General features: G+C 47.2%; 9 protein-coding genes across 9 annotated transcripts; 4 read left to right on the plus strand and 5 right to left on the minus strand.

The window, feature by feature from the left end:
- Window positions 1-54: 54 nt before the first annotated feature.
- DSM5745_11204 (TNT domain-containing protein) lies at window positions 55-809 on the minus strand (the record flags this gene model as incomplete). Its single annotated transcript, XM_026753220.1, has 2 exons — window positions 55-681; window positions 735-809. The coding sequence occupies 2 exons, from the start codon at window positions 807-809 to the stop codon at window positions 55-57; spliced, it is 702 nt and encodes a 233-aa protein (XP_026598295.1).
- A 2,152-nt stretch (window positions 810-2,961) lies between these two features.
- Window positions 2,962-3,226, minus strand: DSM5745_11205 (uncharacterized protein; the record flags this gene model as incomplete). The annotated part of the gene is made up of 2 exons (XM_026753221.1): window positions 2,962-3,095; window positions 3,148-3,226. The coding sequence occupies 2 exons, from the start codon at window positions 3,224-3,226 to the stop codon at window positions 2,962-2,964; spliced, it is 213 nt and encodes a 70-aa protein (XP_026598296.1).
- A 1,016-nt stretch (window positions 3,227-4,242) lies between these two features.
- DSM5745_11206 (uncharacterized protein) lies at window positions 4,243-4,952 on the minus strand (the record flags this gene model as incomplete). The annotated part of the gene is made up of 4 exons (XM_026753222.1): window positions 4,243-4,383; window positions 4,436-4,533; window positions 4,618-4,741; window positions 4,809-4,952. 4 exons carry the CDS (start codon window positions 4,950-4,952, stop codon window positions 4,243-4,245), a joined length of 507 nt encoding a protein of 168 aa, XP_026598297.1.
- Window positions 4,953-5,366: 414 nt separating this feature from the next.
- DSM5745_11207 (uncharacterized protein) lies at window positions 5,367-6,499 on the plus strand (the record flags this gene model as incomplete). The annotated part of the gene is made up of 2 exons (XM_026753223.1): window positions 5,367-6,053; window positions 6,101-6,499. 2 exons carry the CDS (start codon window positions 5,367-5,369, stop codon window positions 6,497-6,499), a joined length of 1,086 nt encoding a protein of 361 aa, XP_026598298.1.
- A 956-nt stretch (window positions 6,500-7,455) lies between these two features.
- DSM5745_11208 (zinc-binding alcohol dehydrogenase family protein) lies at window positions 7,456-8,588 on the plus strand (the record flags this gene model as incomplete). Its single annotated transcript, XM_026753224.1, has 3 exons — window positions 7,456-7,586; window positions 7,640-7,851; window positions 7,915-8,588. 3 exons carry the CDS (start codon window positions 7,456-7,458, stop codon window positions 8,586-8,588), a joined length of 1,017 nt encoding a protein of 338 aa, XP_026598299.1.
- An 823-nt stretch (window positions 8,589-9,411) lies between these two features.
- DSM5745_11209 (NAD(P)-dependent alcohol dehydrogenase) lies at window positions 9,412-10,554 on the plus strand (the record flags this gene model as incomplete). The annotated part of the gene is made up of 2 exons (XM_026753225.1): window positions 9,412-9,585; window positions 9,649-10,554. The coding sequence occupies 2 exons, from the start codon at window positions 9,412-9,414 to the stop codon at window positions 10,552-10,554; spliced, it is 1,080 nt and encodes a 359-aa protein (XP_026598300.1).
- A 229-nt stretch (window positions 10,555-10,783) lies between these two features.
- DSM5745_11210 (uncharacterized protein) lies at window positions 10,784-13,132 on the minus strand (the record flags this gene model as incomplete). Its single annotated transcript, XM_026753226.1, has 1 exon — window positions 10,784-13,132. One exon carries the CDS (start codon window positions 13,130-13,132, stop codon window positions 10,784-10,786), a length of 2,349 nt encoding a protein of 782 aa, XP_026598301.1.
- Window positions 13,133-14,193: 1,061 nt separating this feature from the next.
- On the minus strand, window positions 14,194-15,204 carry DSM5745_11211 (uncharacterized protein; the record flags this gene model as incomplete). The annotated part of the gene is made up of 1 exon (XM_026753227.1): window positions 14,194-15,204. The coding sequence occupies one exon, from the start codon at window positions 15,202-15,204 to the stop codon at window positions 14,194-14,196; it is 1,011 nt and encodes a 336-aa protein (XP_026598302.1).
- A 1,732-nt stretch (window positions 15,205-16,936) lies between these two features.
- Window positions 16,937-17,998, plus strand: DSM5745_11212 (ankyrin repeat domain-containing protein; the record flags this gene model as incomplete). Its single annotated transcript, XM_026753228.1, has 1 exon — window positions 16,937-17,998. The coding sequence occupies one exon, from the start codon at window positions 16,937-16,939 to the stop codon at window positions 17,996-17,998; it is 1,062 nt and encodes a 353-aa protein (XP_026598303.1).
- Between the last annotated feature and the right edge of the window lie 5,562 nt (window positions 17,999-23,560).

The raw sequence follows: 23,560 nt of genomic DNA on the forward strand, positions 1-23,560 counted from the left end.
TTCGAACAGGCCATAAAGCTTTGATTAAGCATTACTACCAACAACTACCAGCCATTACTCATTGGGCCCGTCGGTATAAGAGTTGGAGTACTCGACTCGCTCATCGAATTCAGTCTCCTCCAGCCTCCTCAGAAAGCCGCCCTCAATCAACCCCAGCACATTCGTATACGCCACAAACTGCGTCCCCATCCCGGGCTGCTCAAACCACGGCGCAATAGGCCCCAGCCCTACAACAAACTCCTTCTCAACCTGATACACATGGTAGTTGAACGGATAGTTCCCGTCGTACGTGATCAGGTTGCTCGGTGGCAGCGATCGCTCAATGTATGGCGCACCCAGTGGCGCAAGGAACGTGCCATACTCCGACCCGAAGCGGTCGAGTTTCTGACCGACAGGGAGCGTGACATTGCCGATGATGACGGCCTCCTCGTCGTCGACGACGAACCCGTTCGCGGGCGGGTAGATGTATGTGCCGCTGGTGTTGACGGATGTCGCCCACTTCTCGAGGAACTCGGCTGGGCACAGGGTGCCGAAGCGCGCGTATGTGCGCAGTTCATTGCGCAGGGGGAACCTCGTGGGGTACCGGACGGGGCCCAGACGGGGGTCTCCGCACACGTAGGTGTCGTTGACGGAGGTGATTCCTTCACAGGGGTTTGGGAGGCATCGCCTGGGAAAGAGGGCCTATGGTTGTTGGTAAGTTGTCCACACTGACATATGGATGGAACTGGTCTTACCTCTTGCTCACCACGTTGGGCAAAGACGGCAGGCGCCACAGCGCTCAGGGCGAGCAGGATATTGTGGAAGTGCATGACTGGGCGAGCTGAGAATGAGGTTAGGATGGATCGAAGAGGTAAGAAGTCCTGATAATCACAAAGCTCCCTGATGGAGGACGAAGGCTTTATAGTGCGGCCTGGCCGGAAGACAGCACTCTCCATCAGCGAGATCTGCACCTTCGCCCTCGCCTGAACCTGCAGCTGAGACACCAATTTTCGTTCGATTGGCTATTGGGACATAGTGCAGCCACGGCCCATCCTGATCTGCATCTTGAAGAACCCTGAAGCAGGCCCGTGCAGCTGCGAGGGCTCTTTGGTTTCCAGTTCCATCCCACACTCGGCCGTCCTGCGAGGGAACGATCAGGCTTCATCAAACGACATTTGGAGCGACTCCGGCCATAATACACATTGCCGTAACCACCTCCAAAGCGGGCATTTAAGGAACAACACCTATCTAGTGCCCACCGAAGGCAAGATAGAGCCAGCCCAAAATCCAATTCTACCCCGTAGCCCAAGCTGCAGCAGGATCGACAGGTCACTTACCTTGAAGCAGACAATGTTGGACAAACAAGGATCGGACCGGCCCAATGATCGCAACCCAAACGTGCAGGATCGACAGGTGACCCTCTTGCATGCAGGCTTGGCTGGTGGCCATTGGACAGGTCGGTGCCCTGACTCGACTCTCAGCCAGCCCCAGCTGAAGGCCACGGCCGAAGCATGGGTTGGCACAGCGGTGAGCCAAATGTTGGGTCTGTGACTGTGATCCGCTCATTTGTTGTGTGATTGTGAAGGCATGTGCAGCTTGCAGAGTTGCTTTTCTGGGGTGCATGGCGATACTCCATATTCAAGCTCTGGATCTGAGCCCACAGACAGCCGGTCATGGTAGCGATGCGCGCCCAATGTTTTCCCAGCTGAAGACTAAGGTGCTCGAGAGGACCTGCCAACTTAGCCGGCCACCGGAGTGACCGGACTCTTAGAAAAACGAGCCCGAACGCCTTAGCTGACTCGCATCGAGAATATACGAGGTGCAGCCTACCCCACCTTAAGCTGGTCAATCAAATACAGACCATGGCCCTCTGGCCTGAGACGAATGGGCTTGCTCCGTAGGGTGTGCGAATATGAGGATACGAAAAAGACCGTAAGTAGGTATGCGGTGCTTGATCACACCACGAAACGTTCCATATCCTGAGCACCCCGCTACACCCTACTTGCGCTTCAGTCTCAACCTCAACCAGGAACTCTGGGCCAGCTAACCCAGCAGTAATGAAAGTGTTCGCTGGCCGAACATCCTCACAATTGAAAAATCAACCATGCGCCCGACTGACGGCCTCACAGCCAGCCTCATCTGCCACCGTAATCCAGGTCCGGACTACTTCCGATATCTGTCCCCCCAAGGCCTTCACTGCGCAGGCTATAATATCGAGGATCACGACCGTTTAGCAAGAGGCTGAGTTACCACCTAAGACTGGGATGTTGGAGGACAAGCTTGTTGGCTGTTGCGCCCGAGACCTGAACTGTAGTCGCCTGTACGCACGGCTCGCCAGTAGCCCTGTTCGACAGTCAGTTGAATTGTCTATGGCCTTATTCCGTCGAACGCACGGCCATGGGTTTCTAGCCACCAGATGAAGATTCTATCCTCATACCAGCTGCTATGGCTTGTTTGAGTTCCTGATCCTTGCTTTCCTCAAGGTGGTCAAAGAGGTCGCCAGTCGCCGTCAGAAGAGGCACTCATCTGTATTCATCTCCGAGGTCACCAGAAATATGGGTGAGTGCTTCCTGCGCCTCGGATAGAAGGGCATGGTCGTGGTACGCCAATCAAAAGGAAAGCGCCAACAGGTTTCGTTCCATGTACTTGCCTGACTCGCGGCCAATCGAGAACGTAGCAAGTCGCGACAGCTGCAATGCTGACAGCATGCCTCTGCGCGACCGTGCAGAGAGCCCTAAGTACTCCTTGGAATGCTTGCCATCCTCCCGCAGCCCGGATAAAGCGCAAACACTTCCTAAAGCTCTCATTCAGTGCGCCCATGTCCGGCGGCTCTGGCTGATCCAGCCATCGCTCGTTCAGATACCCACCGAGAAGGGTTGATCTTCCTCTGACTCTGCACCTTCTGAAGGTGGACCATTATGCCAGTAAGTGTCGTCCGAATAGTCCCAGATATGGTACTGCAGAGAGTAATCTAGTTCCGTCTCATGCGCTCGAGTGCACGATCAACTGCTTCTTGGCCTGCTCCAACAACTTGTCGCCGTTCTCTGGTGGGCACCATTTCGTCAAGGCCGTCATTCTCCTGGCGGATGTCGCCCGGAACTTGCCCATCACCAGCTCTACTGTCACTAGAAGAAGACCTCAAGCTCAGGATGCACGTCGCCAATATACCGGCATCGCCGTAGTGATCTGCCATGTCGAAGCAGTCCAGCCCAGCGTCAACGAGCGGCCGCAGTCTCAATTTTGACATTTCGGTCATGGCCACCGGCCAGCTGCCAAAGACCAGAGATCATGCGGGGGATCTCGGCACCTCCCCCGATTGTTATTCTTTCGGGCATATGCATGGTGTTGTATCTGACAGTGAGTCAGGATCGGTGTAGTTTCTGAGTTGCCCATGTCAAATCTGATGGCTCTCTTAAGAGGGACTTGCTCCGTACTTGGACCGCGATCCCTAAAGAAGACTAACTCCGATCTCCATGTTGGAGTAAGATGGCGATAGCAGCGGTTTTAGGGTTCCCAGTATGCCTCCAGCACCTGCCTTCTGGCCCCAAGACTGGCCGGGAGATCCATGGACGACACAAGAGGCTCACCGTCCCTCTCGAGCGAAGGAAGAGAGTGAGGATCGCGTAGGTAGGGCTGTGGCGCTTGACCGATGATCATTGACTGACATTCAATACATAAAGCTTCGAAAGTTATAGACCTACTAGGGTAAAGTTAGACGGAAACTCACCATGCCATCGGTGAGTTGGTGCTCAGCGGCATTGCTGATATATTACAGGACCTGGAGAGCCTCCTGGCCTTCTATAATAGGCTGACCAGGGAACCTTGCACCAAGAGCAGACACTGGCAATACCAGGGCGGGAAGCCTGGTGCTGCCTGATGCTTCAACTCTATCTTTGACAGTTGTTAACCAGGGCAGAACGCGTAAGACTGCCTTGTTGAATGCTCTTCCGCGCCGCGGAGTTTATCTCTGTCAAAGCCAATTTGCTGATGTGGGAACCAACCCCCAGCTCGACTCATTGACTGAATCAACAGGTACTATTTGGTTTGAGGTGGACTGATTACTGTCGACTAGTGACTCTGAAATCGATGCATCTTTTCCAGTCGTCATGCCCGGGCTGAACTTCAACGGGAAGCCGATGAACGTTGACGGCTTATCGACAACTTGAGCGTTAGCTGGAGGAGTATAAGCAGGGACTACCCGAGGGATGAGGTTTGGTGATTCACCTTCCAGGTCGGTAGCTCACTTGGCTAGCTCCTCGTGCGTCAATCTAGCCAAACGCAGCGAGACGGCACCGAACGGCCAGCACGACCATGACGGGTGAGATGCTGCTTGTAAGCGTCAGGAGAGATGACAACCCCCAAATTATTGCTCGCGGAGATAACCGCGACACCAATGTTGCCGGCCTATGGATACTATCAGTCCTAAACGAAGAGTATTAGTGGTGGACTGACGTACGCGACTCGGATGAGGTGCTCCTGTTTCTTGTACCAGCTGCTTGATAATCACAAAGGCCGGCGACACAGCTCCTTCGCAGGTACCCAGTAAAAAGCGGACTATCAGCAATCAATGTGGCAATTGCCAGGACTGTCAGAGAGCGTGCATCACGATGGCGACGAATCTCCCAATGGGGAGCCGACTCATGATGTAGATGAAGATGTACTCCCAGCCAAGTTGCCCAAGTAGAAACTGACGACCCATGAATTCATTGCTGGTGAGGTGGAGGGCCTCCCTCAAGCCGAAGACGGCGGCGTAAGCAACGGCCTGCTTGTCAAGATCTGATCTGTCAGTACTCGGTGTGGCAAGTCCCAAATAAGCAGAAAGATTACACCGTGCACATGAGTGGCAAGACAACCCGGTCAATCTTGCGAACTATCCTCTTCTCGACCGCTGGATCGATGTGAACTGGAACTTGCTGATCGCCATCGCTGAGGCTCGTGGCGACTTCGTCGACGGCTTTCTCGGTCTTTTCCATGGTGTTGTTTGTATTGGAGACGGCCCTTCGATGTGGGTTTGGAGAAACGAACGAACGAAGGGGAGTGGAGGGGTCTTGTTGGAGATCTTTATACCACTGTTGGCAGCGACTACCGCTTAAGCAGATATCTAGCCCCAAGCACTGCCAAGGGGAAGCAGTCGGGTATCGCGATAGCCCTATCTAGGTGTGATACGGGTGCGTGTACCCGGCTGCGGTCTGATATGAGGTCGTGATAGGCGATAATATATGACCAATTATCAATGTACCATCTTCCACGCCGACAGGATCATACTTCTGGGCGAAATCTGGAGGCATCGTCGGATTTGTTTCCGGCTCCTACCAGACTCTCTGACTATCCATCTCGTGATCTCTGCGATGACCCAACTCCAGGCGCACACCGTGCCTAATTTCGACATGCCTTGGCTATTAACACCTCCGAAAATATATCGGCTGGTCAATGCCAACATAATCGATGCAGTTAAAGGCGAAGTCAAGACTGTCATTGCCAATGAATACGAACAGATCATCGACCTGCAAGGTTTGTTTCTGTGTCCAGGCCTAATAGACGCCCAGGTGCACGTCACCGCCACTCCAGGGGAACAAGGCCCAAAGAACACATACAAGGCGATTCCCGCATCGATGAACCACTACCGGACGACATACGTCGTACGAGAGATGCTCGCCCGTGGCTTCACGACAGTCCGAGACTGTGGCGGTGCAGACGCAGCACTAAAGCAGGCAATTGCAGAGTGGTTGATCATCGGGCCCCGACTCAACATCGCCGGTCACGCCTTATCCCAGACTGGCGGGCACGGCGACCAGCGAGAAGCCCACGACGACGAATGCTGGGCAGGCCGGAAACCAGGAATCAGCCGGCTTTGCGACGGATTAGCCGACTGCATGACGGCCGTACGAGACGAGATGCGCAAGGGCGCAGACTTCATTAAGATCATGGCTGGCGGTGGAGTCTCGAGCAGACTCAACCACCTTGCCCATGCACAGTTTCTCCCGGAGGAAGTCTCTGCCATTGCGCTGACTGCAGCATCGTTTGATACCTACGTTACCGCGCACGCCTACTCACCGCGGGCGATGCAACACGCGGTCAAGAATGGTGCACGGGAACTTTCTTAACGACGAAACAGCCCTAGGAGCACGGACGCCTTCTTTACACCGACACTAGCAACATCCCACACGCTCATGAAGCCCCCTTTGACCAATGGATCACATCCGACCTAATGGCGAAGAACATTGCCGTAATGGAGTCCGGACTACGCTCGCTTGAGATAGCAGAGAAGGCCGGACTTACTGTATGCTTTGGGTCTGACCTCATGGGATCGATGCAGGTGTTCCAGAACAACGAGTTCTCGATCCGTGCGCGTATGCAATCGAGTCTTAGCGTGCTGCGTAGCGCGAATGTGAATCAAGCGAGGATGATGGGAATGGAAAATGAGATTGGACAGGTGAAGGATATTTTGGCGGCGCTGAAGGAGGGGAGGGTTACGAGGAGTGAGCTCCCGCAGATGCCGGTTGATAGTGTGGCAAGATAGGAGGGAGGATTGGTAAGATGAATGTAACCCGACTGCTTCGTATGATTCTCAAACGACGTCGCGGTGTACAGGAAGCAGCACTAGTCCGGCAGGTCGAAGAGCCCTTATGCCTACCAAGTAAGCTTAACGGACTCCGACGGGGGCTGCCGTAAGTCCGGGACTAAGACTTCGTGATGACAGCTGTAGGGCTGGAACCATATCGATTTGGAGCAAGTAAGCACTAAGCTAGAGCACAGGTCTGCAGGATGCAGAATGCACGCAGGCGGCTTATCCTGCATTTGCTTATGCTTATGGTCCCTGTAAGTTGCTTATGAGGGTATTCGCAACATTGGATGAATAGTATGGTCCGCTAAATGGGACGAAGGAATGCTGGGAACTTGATAGACTAGATCGGTACTTGGGAATCGATCATATATGCTTTTGGCGTGGGCCGATATATATGTATGGATGAGAGAATCATTGTACGGAGATGGCTGGTTCAGAGTTCTTGTAATAGGAATAGCTAGGGGAAGGAGTTATCGTACATTTTCGACTGGGATCAACCCCTAATACCCTATCGAGGACCAAACGATGTTGATATTTAGAACTTGCTGCCGATTAAGGCCCGGGATGAGGCGGGATTGCCACGAGGCTGAACCAGGGACCTTAGTCATCGTACCACGGGACTGGGAATAAGCGGCATGCATTAGTGGCCAGCCCAGCTGCATTAGCGGGCCGACCCACCATTAGCAGTTTATCCGCTTCCCAGCCAATCAGAGCGAGCCCGGGCTACATCCGAGTTCCGGCCAGATCTACAGAGGATGGAAGGCGATGACGAAACACGGCCTCCCCCCGATTTGTAAGCGTGGAGGAGCCTCGGATGCTTCGGATGGTTTCAATCCCACTTTGTATCCGAGGCTCCAGGCAAGCTCGGTCGAAGCTCGTAATCTCCCATCCACCACCATTTCACTGTCAGCATGCCAACTATGAAGGAAGCCATCGTGCCCAAGGGCCTTGCCGTCCAGATTGTCGACACGCCCATCCCGACCCCGCGCCCGGACGAGGTGCTGATCAAGGTCGTCGTGAGTGGGACGAACCCCAAAGACTGGTAGGCTCCTTATCATCGGCTGACTGAGGCAGCTCTAATTGAGAATGCGACAGGAAACTCCCAGACTGGCTGGACCAGGCTGGCAACCAGGGCGACGACATTGCGGGCATTGTCGAGGCCGTCGGCAACAATGTCACCGAGTTCAAGAAGGGTGACCGCGTCATGGCCTTCCACGAGATGACCAAGCCTGGTGGAAGCTACGCCGAGTACGCCCTGGCCTGGCAGCATACCACCGCCCACCTGCCCAAGCCCATCTCGTTCGAGGGTAAGCCCACACTCTATCAGCCTATATGAATTGAAGAGAGAAGAGATGCTGACCAGTGTACAGAGGCGGCAACCATCCCCCTCGCAGCCCTGACCTCCGTCGCCGTCCTCTACCACCACCTCGCCCTCCCAGCCCCCTGGAGCCCGGCCACGACCTCCATCCCGCTCGTCATCTACGGCGGCGCCTCCGCAATCGGCGCGTACGCCATCCAACTCGCCCGCAAGAGCAACATCCACCCGATCATCGCCATTGCCGGCCGCAGCGGCTCCTTCGTCGAGAACCTGATTGACCGCTCGAAGGGCGACACCATCATCGACTACCGCCAGGGCGACGAGGCCGTTGTCGCCGGTATCAAGGATGCGCTCAAGGGCGCGCAGCTCTTCCACACCTACGACTGTGTGAGCGAGGGATCGAGCTTTGTCAACCTGGGTAAGGTTGTTGCGCCGGGCGGCAAGATCGTTACGGTCCTCCCGTTCCAGGATTACCCGGGTGTTCCGGAGCATGTGGAGGTAGTCAAGAACTCGGTTGGCTGTGTGCATGAGGATCAGAAGGATTTGGGGTATGTTTACTTCCGGTATCTGGCCAAGGGATTGCAGGATGGGTGGTTCAAGCCGCATCCCCATGAGGTTGTGCCGGGGGGCCTTGGGGGCTTGGAGACCGCACTGAGTAATCTGAGGGATGGCAAGGCCAAGGCAAACAAGTATGTTGTGCGCATTGGCGAGACGGCGGGGCTTTGAATTACCTGACTTTGTATAATATCGGCGAATGTACTTGTAGTGGGTCATAGAATGATGGCATGATTAGAGTCCTGTGCATCCGAGCAGAGCCGGGTAGATCCCGCGTCTTGACAGCTTGATTCTTATACGGAATAACGGCAATGAATGCAGTTCATCATGCCACCTGTTTCATGTAGACTAGCTATGGAGCACCAGGTGGTAGGTCACGGTGAACGAGCAGACGGTCGTCACTAGTTTGGACCGGTGAAGCTTGACATTACCTCTTCTAAGTAGCTCCTGCAACTGCTTTGATTCCTTCCAACCGTAGTTCTCCCCTTCTATCGAGTCTACATAGAGACGTCGAAGATTCCAAAGCCTAGTACACCGCCATCAAGAATGACCGCATACAAGATAAGCGTTAAGTCTCCGAGATCCACAAAGCCCTGCTTACCCTTAACTCCGGCCAGGCACAGGCAGGCGAGTCTCAGTCGCCCTGGCTACGGCGGGAGCGTTGTCCGTTCCATGTTTCTGCAGAAAAAGTCAAAGAATAGAATTGCTTACGGGCCCACTGTGGCTCTCGCCGGACTTAATTATGGACCCTGGGACAACCTCAGTGGTCGAACCAGACCCCGAGCCGTTTTCGATGACATTCTAGCGGGCCGATCGACCGCTATCATCGTCAGGATCAGTAATCGGGACTGAAGAAGATTTGCATGCGTGGCAATACGGCACGGCAAGACCCAACCCTATAAGTATCAGCAGAAGCACCGTTGAGGACCTTCTGGATTACAGTTTCTATTCATTTGATACCCAACCAATCACATCACATTTGCCTTTTGCCAACATGTCTACCGACTACAAGTTCGAGGGCTGGATGGGGCTCGACGCCTCCTCCATCGAGGGCAAGATGCAGTGGAAGGAGTTCGAGCCCAAGGCCTGGGAGGAGACCGACGTCGACATCAAGATCACTCACTCTGGTATCTGTGGTTCCGACCTGCACACCCTGCGCAGCGGATGGGTATGTTCCCTTCCCCTCCCCCCCTTCGTCTCTAGTTAGGGCAGGCTAACCATGGTCGTATAGGGCCCCACCATGTACCCCTGCTGCGTCGGCCACGAGATCGTCGGCGAGGCCGTCCGCGTCGGCTCCGAGGTTAAGCACATCAAGGTCGGCGACCGCGTGGGCGTCGGCGCGCAGGGCGAGTCCTGCACCGGCCGCAAGGGCCCCTGCGCCGAATGCGCGGCCTCCAACGAGCCCTACTGCACCAAGCATTTTGCCGGCACCTACAACGGCGTCTTCATGAACGGCGACAAGTCCTACGGCGGCTACGCGCTGTACAACCGGTCCCCCGCGCACTTCGCCGTCAAGATCCCCGATGCCATTCCCTCCGCCCACGCGGCGCCCATGATGTGCGGTGGTGTCACCGTGTACTCGCCGCTGAAGCACTACGGTGCTGGGCCCGGCAAGACCGTTGGTATTATCGGTATTGGTGGACTGGGACACTTTGGTGTTCTCTTTGCGAAGGCGCTCGGTGCGGATCGGGTTGTTGCGATCTCGCGCAAGGCGGATAAGCGCGCTGATGCGTTGAAGCTGGGTGCTGATGAGTATGTTGCGACGGCGGAGGATACCGAGTGGATGGCCAACAACAAGCGCTCTCTTGACCTGATTGTGTGCACGGTTTCGAGCTCCAAGATGCCGATCAACGACTACGTTGGTCTGCTGAAGGTTGATGGCACCATGATCCAGGTCGGTGCGCCTGAGGACGGAGCGCTTACGATCCCTGCGTTCACCCTCATTGCCAACCGGGTCAAGCTTGGGGGCTCGCTTATTGGATCTCCTGACACGATCCGGGAGATGCTGGAGCTGGCCGCTGCCAAGGGCGTCAAGCCTTGGGTTGAGGAGCGCCCGATGAAGGAGGCCAACAAGGCGATTGTGGATATGGAGGCTGGTGATGCGCGCTACCGCTATGTTCTGGTTAACGAGCAGTAGGCGTTTGATGAGTTGGGGTTGTATATAGATAGACCTGGGCTGGAGTTGGGTATAGACTTAATAGACTTCTGAATCTGTTCAATATCAACTGAACTGTCTCTTGTAACCTGACTGTGGTGGTCTCAACTACCTAAACCGTCACTGCCTTTCCAAGGGGAGACTAATACAACTGGGTTAAGGCAAAGCACGATAGACCTGGCGAGAGAGAATGGCACATGGCGTGGAGAACTTAACACGGCGACCTTGGGACCTTGGCCTGGCTAAGCAGGGCCGGAAAGATACACTCCAGGGCGTCCTGAGAAGTCCCCAGTCCACTTTCCGCAAAGACCTGCTGGATGCGTTCGACATTGCTGTTGACGATCTTCTTCCCGACCCGCGTAGTTTCCCCTCCGATGTCTTGGACGATGTTCAACAGTAGACTAAAGAAGACGGAGTATACTTCCTGTGCCAGAACCAAGTAAATATTATCCGCATTGACCCTCAGGGACCGGATGTGCACGAAGGCCACCATGTCACGCACCGCTGCGGACGCTGGGATGTGATGGACTCCAAACAGTTCGTATGGCCTGTGAGCCCTAAGACTGGCGAGGGGGTAGCTGATGTAGCTGCTTGGTCCTCCCCAGGCACGGGCCAGCGTCTCCTCGTCATCTTCCAGGCCACGACGGCGGATATCAAAGATGCGATCGACAAAGGTCTCGTACGATGGGCCTCCCACGCGAGACCACGCCACCAGGCCGAGAATGGCTTCCAGCTCCGATGTGTCTGCTTCCCATCTACCGAACTGATTGTTGCCACGGCGTACCCGGCTCAGGGCAAGGCGAACGTACCCTGGCCCTCCATTACCGCTGGTCTTGGGTTCAGGGCGCGCGCCTCCGACATGGTGCTTCATGGCAACCGACTCGGTCACTTCACAGGGGAAGGCCCAGAACATCAGCGACACGCTCTCCCAGCCGGCTGCCAAGATGGCATCCGAGTCATAAAGCAGGTTCATCGTAGCGTCAATGGCCAGTGACAGAGACCGCGCCGTAGCTCGCGACTTGACCAGCTGCGGTCCCCAGTCTTGCGTCAGGTATGCCAGCCGAGCGCGGTATAGGAAGACGGCGGCGTTGTCGCTCATCAGGCGCGTCGAGTTGTCGCCCTCATTCTCTGGGGGGAAATACTGGTTGTATCGCCACCTCTGCGCAGGTCCCCAGAGTGCACTGGTATCGTTGGTCCTGCGATCCCCTGTCGCAAACCCCGATACCAGGGGCGTGGTGTCGTTGCACCACGACAGCCGGACGTTTTCAGGCCTCACCCACCTGCGCTCGGCGGCCGTGGGAGATAGGCTATTGCAGTCAAGGCCACGCGCCATTTGCCAATTCCGCCGAAGAATAGGGCGATCTAAGTGCCCGATCCTCAGAGCAAGCCAGTCCAGCTCGTGCCCAGCGTAGTACTCGGGATTGTCCGCGAGAAGCACATTGCGCTCCGCTATGCGATTGCTCCGCAAGAACGATCGCGCGGTGCTCATAAGCAGCGTCAGCCCGAGCTGAGCCACAGCGACCGAAGAATGACATGCCCGGAGGCCCAGGAACTGGAGGACGAAGCCCACGGCCGTGAGTGCTACGCAGACACATACCCCAAGCGTCCTGGGTGGCTGTCTGTTGTTCTTCCAGGACGTGGTGTATCTCGTCAGGTTGTTGTTTGGGTGGCTGTATGCAAACGAGTCGAATGCCTGGTCACCGACGAACTGGGTGCCTGGTTGAACCCAGTAGATCCTGGACTGTGCGTGTTCAGTCGTACTCCGGTGGAATACACGCTCCTTGGTGCTGCCGTCTATCAACGACACGCACATTGCCATCCCGATGGCTAGCAAGCCTGTGCCACTGACAAGGGTAGGCACTGCATACCGCTCCTGGGCGTCTCCCCTTGTCCAGTGGAGTTGGTAGCGAGCAATTGCAGCCCACGCCAGGACACCAAGCTGCAAGGCCGTGCCGATGACAGTCACACCCACCGACACCCAGGGCGAGTATGCGCGGATCCCTATGTTGATCGTGAGGTTGGGGTTTGGCGCAAACCTGTGGCGCTGCTGTTCTAGTGACACATGATTCTCGCGCTTCTTCTCCTCCACCCACTCGGAATTCGCATCGCATAAGGCATAGTTTTTGAATGTGTAGATCCCCGTGCCCCATCCGTCCTCGGTTGGTCGACTCGCTCGATAGACGAGGCCAGTTTGCGGCCGACAGTCGAACCGGTCATGGACGAATTCCAAGATCTTCGACCGGCCAAGCACTCTCGCTATGCCGCCGTTGTTATACAGCTCGCAAACCTCGCGGCTTGTGGACGAACAAAGCTCTGCCTCGGCGGTCGCTGCGCCCTCCTGTGCTCGCCCGATGAACGCCCGCAGCGACGGAGGCCCGCAAACCCGGATGGCTGAGACCATGGCGGTGATGACGCCGAGAGGGGCGATCGCAAAGATGATCGCATCGACGACGGTCAGGCATTCGCTCAGATACTGCTTCGTCGGGTTTTCGCCGAAGAGTGTGACGAACGGCGCAAGGTCCGTCGCGAGGTTATTTGAGAAGTCGTCCCACCAGGTCATGGCGTTCGAAGAGGAGGCAATAAATGACAATCGTCTTCTGATGCGAGGGGAAAAGGAGAAGGAAAGGCCGTCAGCTGAGAGAATCCAGCCTCGTGTGGCGGTCTCGACCACGGCCAGTGAGATGCAGCCAACCCCGGTCGATGCTGCAGCTCAAGGCTGCCGCTGATAGGCAGCGCCATGCGTGGACACGTCAGTCCCCAGCGCCAAAGAAGCAAGAGAAAGTGATGGCAACAATTGAAGAGGGGTGAAGTGGCGAGAAAGCGAGGTTGTGTCATTTGTCGCGGTTGATTTGGTATTTGGCCGACTTTAGCCCTAACCCGTTGACAGGAACTGTGGTGACTCTTGGTCGGTAGCCTAGAGCCCAGGTTAAAGAAGAGACACGCCACTCTATCTGCAAGAATCCATAACCCTACCTACGGCTCAAACACCGACCCGGCGTAACCCTATCAGATGGTAATGACGACCCATCCTCATCTTCATCTGCGGGCTTTATAGGACAGTGGATGGGGTAGTATTTTGGAAGAAAGAATACGGAAGAAGGAGTGCCAGTTCAGTATCCGTATCAGTCTCACTTCTTTGTTGATAGTGGTTTATGCGTTGTTGAAACAGTACTGAAGCACCATGTGCAGAGAACCTTTTGCTAACAGGCAACACCCTGCATTCGAAGATAATATTCAATATAACCCCAAGCGTCAAGGGCCCTGGCCTTACCAATAACCTTAACGTCAACACCCTGAGGACCCCAAGTTCCAACCTAACTAGGCAACCCTAAGTAGTCCTAAGGCCTGGGAAAGGCAGAGCCACAGTTCCAGGGTTGCCTGTTCATTCTGCGTGTGCATGGCTGGATGACATATATGGTCTTAATCAAGATCATCAGGTGCTAGTTTCTATCCAAATACTTACATTCATGGGGAAGTAGAAGCTGATTATACTGTATTTTCATCTCGACCACATGTATATGCGTACCTGCCCATATATCCAATCACCATTAACAAGCTAAACCAAAGCCACGCAAAGCAATAATGAAAAGCAACTTAAGAGACCAACAACAGAACAAATAACTACTCCTTCTCCTCCTCACTATCGTCCCCAGCGGTCCAGGTCTGAACCCACATAGTAGACCGCGAACCCACCGAATGGCCGTCCCTCTCCCACTGTGCCCTCTGCGCATGCGAGAGCTCCCTCATCGTGCCGCCTCCCACCCTCGTCCGCTGGTACGGCCCAGTGCGCGATTCCCTCGCAACCTGCCGCATGGGTCCCCCGCGCCGCTCCTCGCTCCGGAGCTGGCGCCTCTGCCGCTGATCAGCCCCAGCACGCATGTGATCCATGGCCGAAAGGAAGCCCCTGCCGCCCAGAGATCTGGTCGCCACTTCGCGCGTGGGGAAATCATAGGCGGGTGTGATGGCCATGTCGGGGGTCAAGCCCGAACCCGCGCCCAGGTCCATATCCATGTTCGCGCTGAGAGGTGTGAAGGGGCCTGGGTGTGGGAGCGAACGGAACAACGAGAATTGCTCTGGGAAAGGTGATTCGAGCCACGGGTGGGACATGGGGCTTCCCCTGGCATATTCACCTGGGCGTCGGTGTTCGCGGTCGCGTCCGCCCTGGTTGTCCTGCACAGGGGCCGGGAACGCAGCCGCAGCCCCAATGCCAGGCGCATTCCCATCATCCGGAAGAGTGATGGGCTGGCGGGCGGGCCGCTCGACGGCAAACCCGCCTGTTGAGTTGCGGCGGAGCTCAAGGGGCATCCAGGGCGTGACGGGGAGGACAAGGTGCAATCGCTCTGCGGGGGCCTCGAGCTCGTGGTATGCGAGACAATTGACACTCGAGAACTTGCCCTGTTTGTGGGCGCGGATGAGCGTACGCAGGACTCTGTCGATATCCCGGGTTTTGGCGATCCAGGCGTACATTTTGTCTGCGAAGCGACTGTACAGGATCGGGTTGACCAGCTCGTGGAACTTCCTGCAGGTCTGGGTGAGGGCGTTGAGCGTGGCGGCATTGGTGACGTGGGATGCAATGAGGTGCAGTTTGCCCACTGACACCCGGCGGCTTGCGGGTTGCTCGCGGTCCGTCATTTTGGGTCTGGGAATTGGGTTGTTGATGGGATGCTTGGTGTTGGTGGACGTGTTGGTACTCGGGTCAGATTGGATTGATGATCACGGATGGTGCTGTGGCGATCGAGGCTCATAGATGTTGTAGACAGAGTGTCCAGGGTAAGCCTTTCGATGCCAGAAATAGAGCTATGAAACGGAACTAGTTTGGTCTGGCTTTCTTTGTTGGCAAGGGCGTATATAATTAGACTGGCTCTATTTCAGGGTCCACTGATGGCCACAACAAAGAAGGCTGCTCTAATAATAAAGTGAATGTGAGAACAAGCACAAGGTACTCAGCCCTATGATTGAACTTGGAGTGTTAGATACTTACTTAGACAACAAGGGCCTATATGAGTTCAAGTGGTTGTTACAAGCTAATCAGGATCATGGAGTAAAGATGAAATGTCAATAATATTAAGCAGATACATAACAATCCGAGTACCGCAGCAGTCTTCTGGACGCAAAGTCCTAACAAGCCAAACGCAGACAAACAAAGAGAATTGTGAGAACAGACCACCAGCTCGAGTTACATCTTCAAAGTCGAGTACGTCAAGGGAACTGAGCAGAGCCCTGAAGATTGGGGCCTGGGCCATTAGTGCGGCGTGTGCTTCATCAGGGATCCCCCGGAGTTCGACCATCCGGTGGGACGCTGAGGGATGGGGCGCGCGCACGTTTCGGCGCCGGCAGCCAGAAGGAGTTAAAGCATGTGCTCACGATCGTGGAGAACGGCAAGTTTGATGGGGGTGAAGCCCCGGTCGTCTGGGGTGTCAATGTTAAGGCCTGATCCTTGCGCCCGGGCCATCATCAGCCCGTCGAAGGTTTGCCGCTGGTCATCGCAGATTAAATCCAGTAATAGGCGAGCCAGGCTGCCGTCGCCGACAACGCTGTTGTAGCTCGGAGGAGGGTTGTTGTTGTTAGTAGACATTGTGAGCAAGACACAAGCACGACTGTTCATGGGAGAGCAGAGCAGTGAAAGGATTGCACGGTGTAGATAACAAAGCTGATGAGCTAATGAAGCCAGTAGTGACCAGGAATACAAAGCAATGTAGGGCCCTTTTATCTCCAAAGGTTGAAAGAGTCGCTGTCCTCAAAGGCTGGAACAAGAGTGAATATCAAAGGATGATGTCTGGAACTACAAAGGAATTATTGTCGCTTTATGCTTCACCTGGACAAGAGAATAGTCAACCTTGGAACATCTTCTTGTCCCATCTGCGAAAGAAACAATGCTCCTTTACCCTGCATTGAGACCTTGACAGGCGTTATTTTACCTGCACTTCTCTATACCCACCAACGCTTCAGGTCAATCCTGAGCGTACCAGTGTGGAAAGGGTACCTATTGAAGCATACAATACGCTCACGCGGTGGAACAAAGATGGTTTGAAACTGGATCAGTCCATCGCTGGCTGCAATATGGAGGCAGGCGACTCTGTCTCTTGCCTTGTTCCGTTGAGCATTCCTCCTCCATTGTTGGCTCTGACAAAGGCTGAACAAATAATGGACATTCTGGGCCTGTTTTTGGGCTGATCTACTGCATATGCTATCATTCAACACGCACCCCTCCAGATATAGAGACCAGTATAAAACCCCATGTCGCATGCCAGGTCGGACTTGATCTTTTGCCCCATCCGCCCTTCCATCGTTCCAACCCTTCCACCGTCTCCGCATCCCCAACCTCAAGATCGTCCTCTCAAGTCAACCGGCATCCTCTACCAAAATGAGTGCCTCCGTCGACAAAACAACCAAGGCGATCTTCGCCGCAATCGAGAATGACGACCTCCTTACCTTTATGATCCTAACCGCCCGCCGAACAGATGGCACGCGCGTCAACCTCGAAGCCAAAAACGAGCACGGCTACACCATGCTCGAATACGCGGTCATCCGCAACCGACCCGACCTGGTCATGGATCTGTGTCAAATGGGCGCGAACCTGAAGACCAACTGGCTGGAGCCCAAGGGGTGGGGCAACAATTACACCGGCTCGCTCATCTGCTTCGCCGCCTGGCAAGGCTTCGAAGAATCCATAGAGTGGATGCTGATCTACCCCTGGAACAAGGCAGACGTTAACGAGCGGAAGCACAAACCGGACGGCGATACGCCCCTAATCGAAGCCATCAGAGGGAACCACCGCGGAACCGTCTCGGTCCTCCTAGATAAGGGCGCCGATCCTAATCTTCTTGTTGGGCTCCACGGGACTGCGCTGCGCCTGGCGTGCTCGGAGAAGTTTAGAGCGGAGAAGGAGTCGTTGCGAGTCGGGGTCGTCAGAGCGCTGCTCAAGGCAAAGGCCGATGTGAACTTGCCGGCGCACTCGCCACCCCTTGCTGCGGCGATTGATTGTAAACGCAGTGACTCCTATGTCGAGATAATCGAGCTACTTCTGAGGAGGAAGGATCTGGATGTCAATTACACGGGCGTGGTGCCGGGAGACAATCAGCATTCTCCTGTAACTGCGCTTACTCAGTCCATTGGCAAGCGGGAATGGGCGATAGCCGAGATGATTGTTGGCAGTCGGCCTGAGCTTGATGTTAACAAGGGAAATCCGTTGGAGTTGGCGGTTCAGAGCGGTGCAGATGGAGAGGGTCTGGTCCGGATGCTGCTGGCGACTGGCCGGTTGAGCGAGTCTTCTTATCAGGGCGCTGTTGAGACCGCAATCCGGATGAACAGCCTTGCTGCGAATGCCATTGCTCGCGCCATGTTAAAGGAATGGGCAGCTGTTGCAGCTGACATGAAGACTGAACTGGCTAGGCTGAGGGAGGTTGCGGAGAAAGTGTCTTCTTAATTAGTCTCTTTCCCTCTGTATTGCGCCATCTAGCCAAGTTTATATATAATAAGTTACTACTTAATATACGCTGGAGATAAGGTATATTTAGTTAAGTTTTAAAACTTTTAAAAAAGTATAATATAAATTATTTATATATCTCTTTATTTTTATAAAGTTTACTGCCCTTATACTTATTTCTTATTTTAACTTATTTTATTTAATTATAATATAAATTAACTATAAATATTTTAATAAAAATATTTTATAAATATTTTAATAAAAGTATTTGAAATATATTAACTTTAGTAAGCCTTTATTATTATGATTATTATAATATTTTATTTTTATAATATTGCAGCTGTGAGGCGCGTTTGTATACTGCGCTAAGCTTAGGAGAACGTGAATTTCAATTACGTACTGTAAGAGGAAGGCATTGTGTATTTATGGTAGGAATTAAGTACTAATTTTTTTAAGTTAAAATTTTAAGTTAAACTTAGTATTTTATATAGTATATAACTAGCCGCTGCCTTAACACCTGGCTAAATTAATACTAAATTTTTTTATTAAGTGGCCTTAGGCCACTTAATTATATTATAATAATACTATATAATTATAATACTATAGTAATAATAATACTTTTTTAAGTAATTATACCCTTATAATTTATAAATCTATATTTTTACTTTATAAAAAGTAATTTAAATTATAAATATTATTAAGTATTATAAAATAAGTTAATTTTAAGTATATAAAGTGCTATAATTTATATATAATTTATGTATAAAGTTAAGTATAAAAAATTAATTTAATTACCTTATTTTATTACTAGATTTAAATATAGTATTATTAACTGCTAGTAACTAAAAATAACATTCTAATTTTAATATTAAAGCGCCCTTATAATTTCTTTTTTCATTTTTTTTAATTTTCAAAGTAAAATACCTGCTATAAGTATACACCCTTTTTATTATATTTTTATTATTTTTTTAATTATTTAATTGTATTTTTAAAGTTAAAATACTTTTTTATGCCTTTAAAGTATTATATTATTTCTTTTAATAATATTAAATATATATTAATATTATTAGGCCTGTATATTTTATTTTACTTTATATTTTATTTTTATAACAAGGCTTTAAGCTTTAAATAACTAAATCTTTTTACTTTTATACTATTTTTAATACCTTTAGTAATGATTTGTAATATATAGTTATTTTATTCTAGTTCTTAATATATTAATATATTAGCCTTTAAGTTATTCTTTTTTAATGCCTTACCATATACTTTCCTTTTTAATTTAGTTAATAAGCTTTTTATATTTAGTTCTTATTATGTTTATACTTTAGGACGATTTTAGTAGTTAAATTAATTATAATTTATTTTTATTATAACCTTTATTATATTATAATATTTTGAATCTTATTTTTTAAGGTCTCCCATGCTTGCCCTTTACTTTATATTTTTTTACTTTAATATTTAATATAGTTTTATATTATACTTTAAATACTATTATTAGTGTTTATTTAGCTTATTATAGTATTTTATTTTATGTTTTTTTTATTATAGTAGTTAAGCGTTAATTTTAGCCTTTACTTTTTATTTTACCTTTAGTATATAGGGATTATATTCCCCTGCCTATACTTATATATTATTAATTACTAATATATTTATCAAAAATACTTGCTTTTACTAATAGTGCCGCCCTGCTACCTTTAGGTAGTTTTTTAATATTATTATTTTCATAATTCATATGCCTAGTATAAACTCTAGCTTTAGCCTTAGCACCCTTAATTATTACTTTAAACCTTTTTACTTTATTACCCCTTGCCCCCCTATACTTATTATTTATATTATACTTTACTAGCCACTTGCTTAATTTCTAGCTAGCTTTAGGCTTAGGTTATAACTAGGACACTTAAATATTAATAATAACTTATAATCAAAAAGTATATATTTTATATTAATAGCTATAAAGCCCTAATAGAATATATTATATTTAATATTACTTATTACTAGCTAAAGATTCTCCGGGTTTTTAGCCTTTATAATATGATATATATAGGTAATAATAGTAACTAAAAAAGGTAAATATTATAATATTAAAAATACTTATATAGCCCTTATTATTGCTATTTAGGCCCCTGTAATTATAATTCCAGCTACTTTTTTAATTAATTTAATTATAATAATACCTAATTTAGTATTATTACTAGCTAGTGCCGGTATGGCTTATAATAATTTAATTATTTGTCAGCTAAAATTACATTATATTAATATTTTTTATATTAATATTATATATAGTTTTTATTTAGGCCTTTGGACTATATTTTATTACTACTTTAATAATTATATTTTTTATACTAGCGTGGCTTTTACTACTAAGTATATATTTATATATTTAATTTATTATATATTATATTACTAACTTTATTATAAATTTATGTTATTTTTAAATTAGGTGTGTGTTGCGCCATGGTGCTGTTAAGGATTTTGATTTAGTTAATATTTATACTTAGTATAGGGGTTAGTGCCCTAGTAGGTATTATACTAGTTTTATACATTTAAGGTTTTACACGCCGCGCGGCTTAGCTACTTATCTAAGTTTTATTTTTTTATTAAAAGGCCCTGCGGGCGCCGCCAATTAATAAAAATAAAATATATTTTTTTTTATAATTATGTATTAATTATAAAAGTAGACTTTCTGAGTATAATATTTTTTTTTTATAATTTCTTTTTATATAATTACTTATACTTTTTAAGTATTATTATTTTAGTAATATAAGCCTTTAGTTTTTATATATTATTCTTTATATTATTTTATTCTTGCTATTTTATAAGGTATGATACCTTGCCCTTAAATTTATAGTTATTAAGGATTTTTTAATAAAGTATTTTTTTACTATTTATTAATATAGGGCTAATATTTAGTGCTTAAAATATATTATTATAGTTAGGTTTCAAAGTATAATGTAAAAAATATTATATAATTTATATATATTTAATAGGAGGAGTAGCTTATATTGTAAGACTGATAAATCTCAAAGATCTTTGATAAAAATAAAAATAAAGATGAAGAAATCTAATTAATAAAAATGGAGTATTCTAACCCCTGTTAAATAATATTAAAAAAGTTACTTAAAAATTCAGGAAGAAGGCTGGCCTTAAGGCTATTTTTATAAATTCTTAAGTTATACTTAACTTATTTTTAATTAAAAAACAAATATAAATTTAAAAATAATGAGGAAAAACATGTTTAAGGGTTTGGGTTAGGGTAAAAAAAATTATATTTTAATAACTTATTAGTAAAAAAATTACTAAAGTATTAAGGGTTATATTATACTTATTGAAAGATTCCTTAAAAATCTAGTATTATTACTTGCCCTTAAAAAATAATAATTATTATTTTTATTAAAAATGCCTTAAAAAGTAAGTAATATTATTTATTTTTAAGGGGTAGTAATTACTACCCCTGTAATTCAAAAAGTAAGTATTAATAAAATTATATTATATTAATTGAAAAAAGCTAGTATTGTTACCTACCTTTTAAAAGTGATAACTACTACTTTTATAATTAAAAAAAGTAAGTATTACTAAGGTTATATTATATTTATTAAAGGTATTGTGGTTTCATCGCCGGTGTTAATACCTTAGGCCACTTTATTAGCCGTGGTAATACTAAGGCCTAGGAATATTAGTAGCTATAAAAAATAATATTTAGGCCTTACCACCTTAAATAAAAGTTACATAAAATACTTAAAGGCCTTAATAAAAATAGCTAAATAATTTTATATTTAATTTTTTTTATATATATTTTTTTAATTACCTAGCCTTACTAGCTAGGTAATTCCCAGCGCTAGTATTATTATATTTAGTAGTATATTTTTAGTTATTTAATTAATAAGCTTTTTTAACGCTATAGAATTATATAGGAAAAACGTGTTTAAGGATTTGGGTTAGGGGGAAGAAATATTTTAGTAACTTACTAGTAAAGGGATTACTAAAGTATTAAGGTTATATTATACTTATTAAAAATATTTAAAAAAGTAAGTATTACTGCCTGCCCTTAAAAAATAATAATAGCTACCCCTATAGCTAAAAAAGCAAGTATTAATAAGATTATATAATACTTACTAAAATTACCTTAAAAAGTAAGTATTACTGCCTGCCCTTAAAAGGTAGTAATAACTATTTTTATTAAAAGTACCTTAAAAAATAAGTATTATTACCTGCCCTTAAGGGGTAGTAATAGCTATTTTTATTAAAAATATTTTAAAAAGTAAGTATTACTACCTGCCCTTAAGGGGTAGTAATAACTATTTTTATTAAAAGTACCTTAAAAAGTAAGTATTACTACCTACCCTTAAGGGGTAGTAATTACTATTTTTACTAAAAGTACCTTAAAAAGTAAGTATTATTACCTACTCTTAAAAGATAATAATAGCTATTTTTTCTTAAAGAATAGCAATAGCTATCTTTATTAATAATACCTTGGAAAGTAAGTATTACTACTTATTTTTAAAAAGTAGTAATAGCTATTTTTACTAAAAGTGCCTTAAAAAGTAAGTATTATTACCTGCCCTTAAGGGGTAGTAATAGCTACCCCTATAATTAAAAAAGCAAGTATTAATAAGGTTACGTGGTACTTACTAAAAGTACCTTAAAAAATAAGTATTATTACCTGCCCTTAAGGGATAGCAATAGCTATTTTTATTAATAATATTTTAAAAAGTAAATATTATTACCTGCCCTTAAGGGGCAGTAATAGTTATTTTTACTAATAATATTTTAAAAAGCAAGTATTACTACCTGCCCTTAAAAAGTAATAATTATTATTTTTACTAAAAGTACCTTAAAAAGTAAGTATTATTGCCTGCCCTTAAAGGGTAGTAATAGCTATTTTTATTAATAATACCTTAAAAAGTAAATATTACTACCTATTTTTAAGGGGCAGTAATTATTACCCTTATAATTAAAAAAGTAAGTATTAATAAGGTTACATGGTACTTATTAAAAGTACCTTAAAAAATAAGTATTATTACCTATTTTTAAAAAATAGTAATTACTACCCTTATAACTAAAGTAGTAAGTATTAAGATTATATTATATTTACTAAAAGTATTTTAAAAAGCAAGTATTACTACCTGCCCTTAAAAAATAGTAATAACTATTTTTATTAAAAGTGCTTTAAAAAGCAAGTGTTATTACCTGCCCTTAAAAAATAGTAATAACTACCCTTATAATTAAAAAAATAAGTATTAACAAGGTTACATGGTACTTATTAAAAGTGCCTTAAAAAGCAAGTATTACTACCTGCCCTTAAGGGGTAGTAATAGCTATTTTTTTTAAGGGGTAGTAATAGCTATTTTTATTAATAATACCTTAAAAAGCAAGTATTACTATTTATTTTTAAGGGGCAGTAATTACTACCCCTGTAATTAAAAAAATAAGTATTAAAATTATATTATACTTACTAAAAGTACCTTAAAAAGTAAGTATTACTACCTGCTTTTAAGGGGCAGTAATAGCTATTTTTATTAATAATACCTTAAAAAGCAAGTATTACTGCCTGCCCTTAAAAAA

The sequence above is a fragment of the Aspergillus mulundensis genome (genome assembly GCF_003369625.1).
Source record: "Aspergillus mulundensis strain DSM 5745 chromosome Unknown scaffold_21, whole genome shotgun sequence".
NCBI lineage: Eukaryota > Fungi > Ascomycota > Eurotiomycetes > Eurotiales > Aspergillaceae > Aspergillus > Aspergillus mulundensis.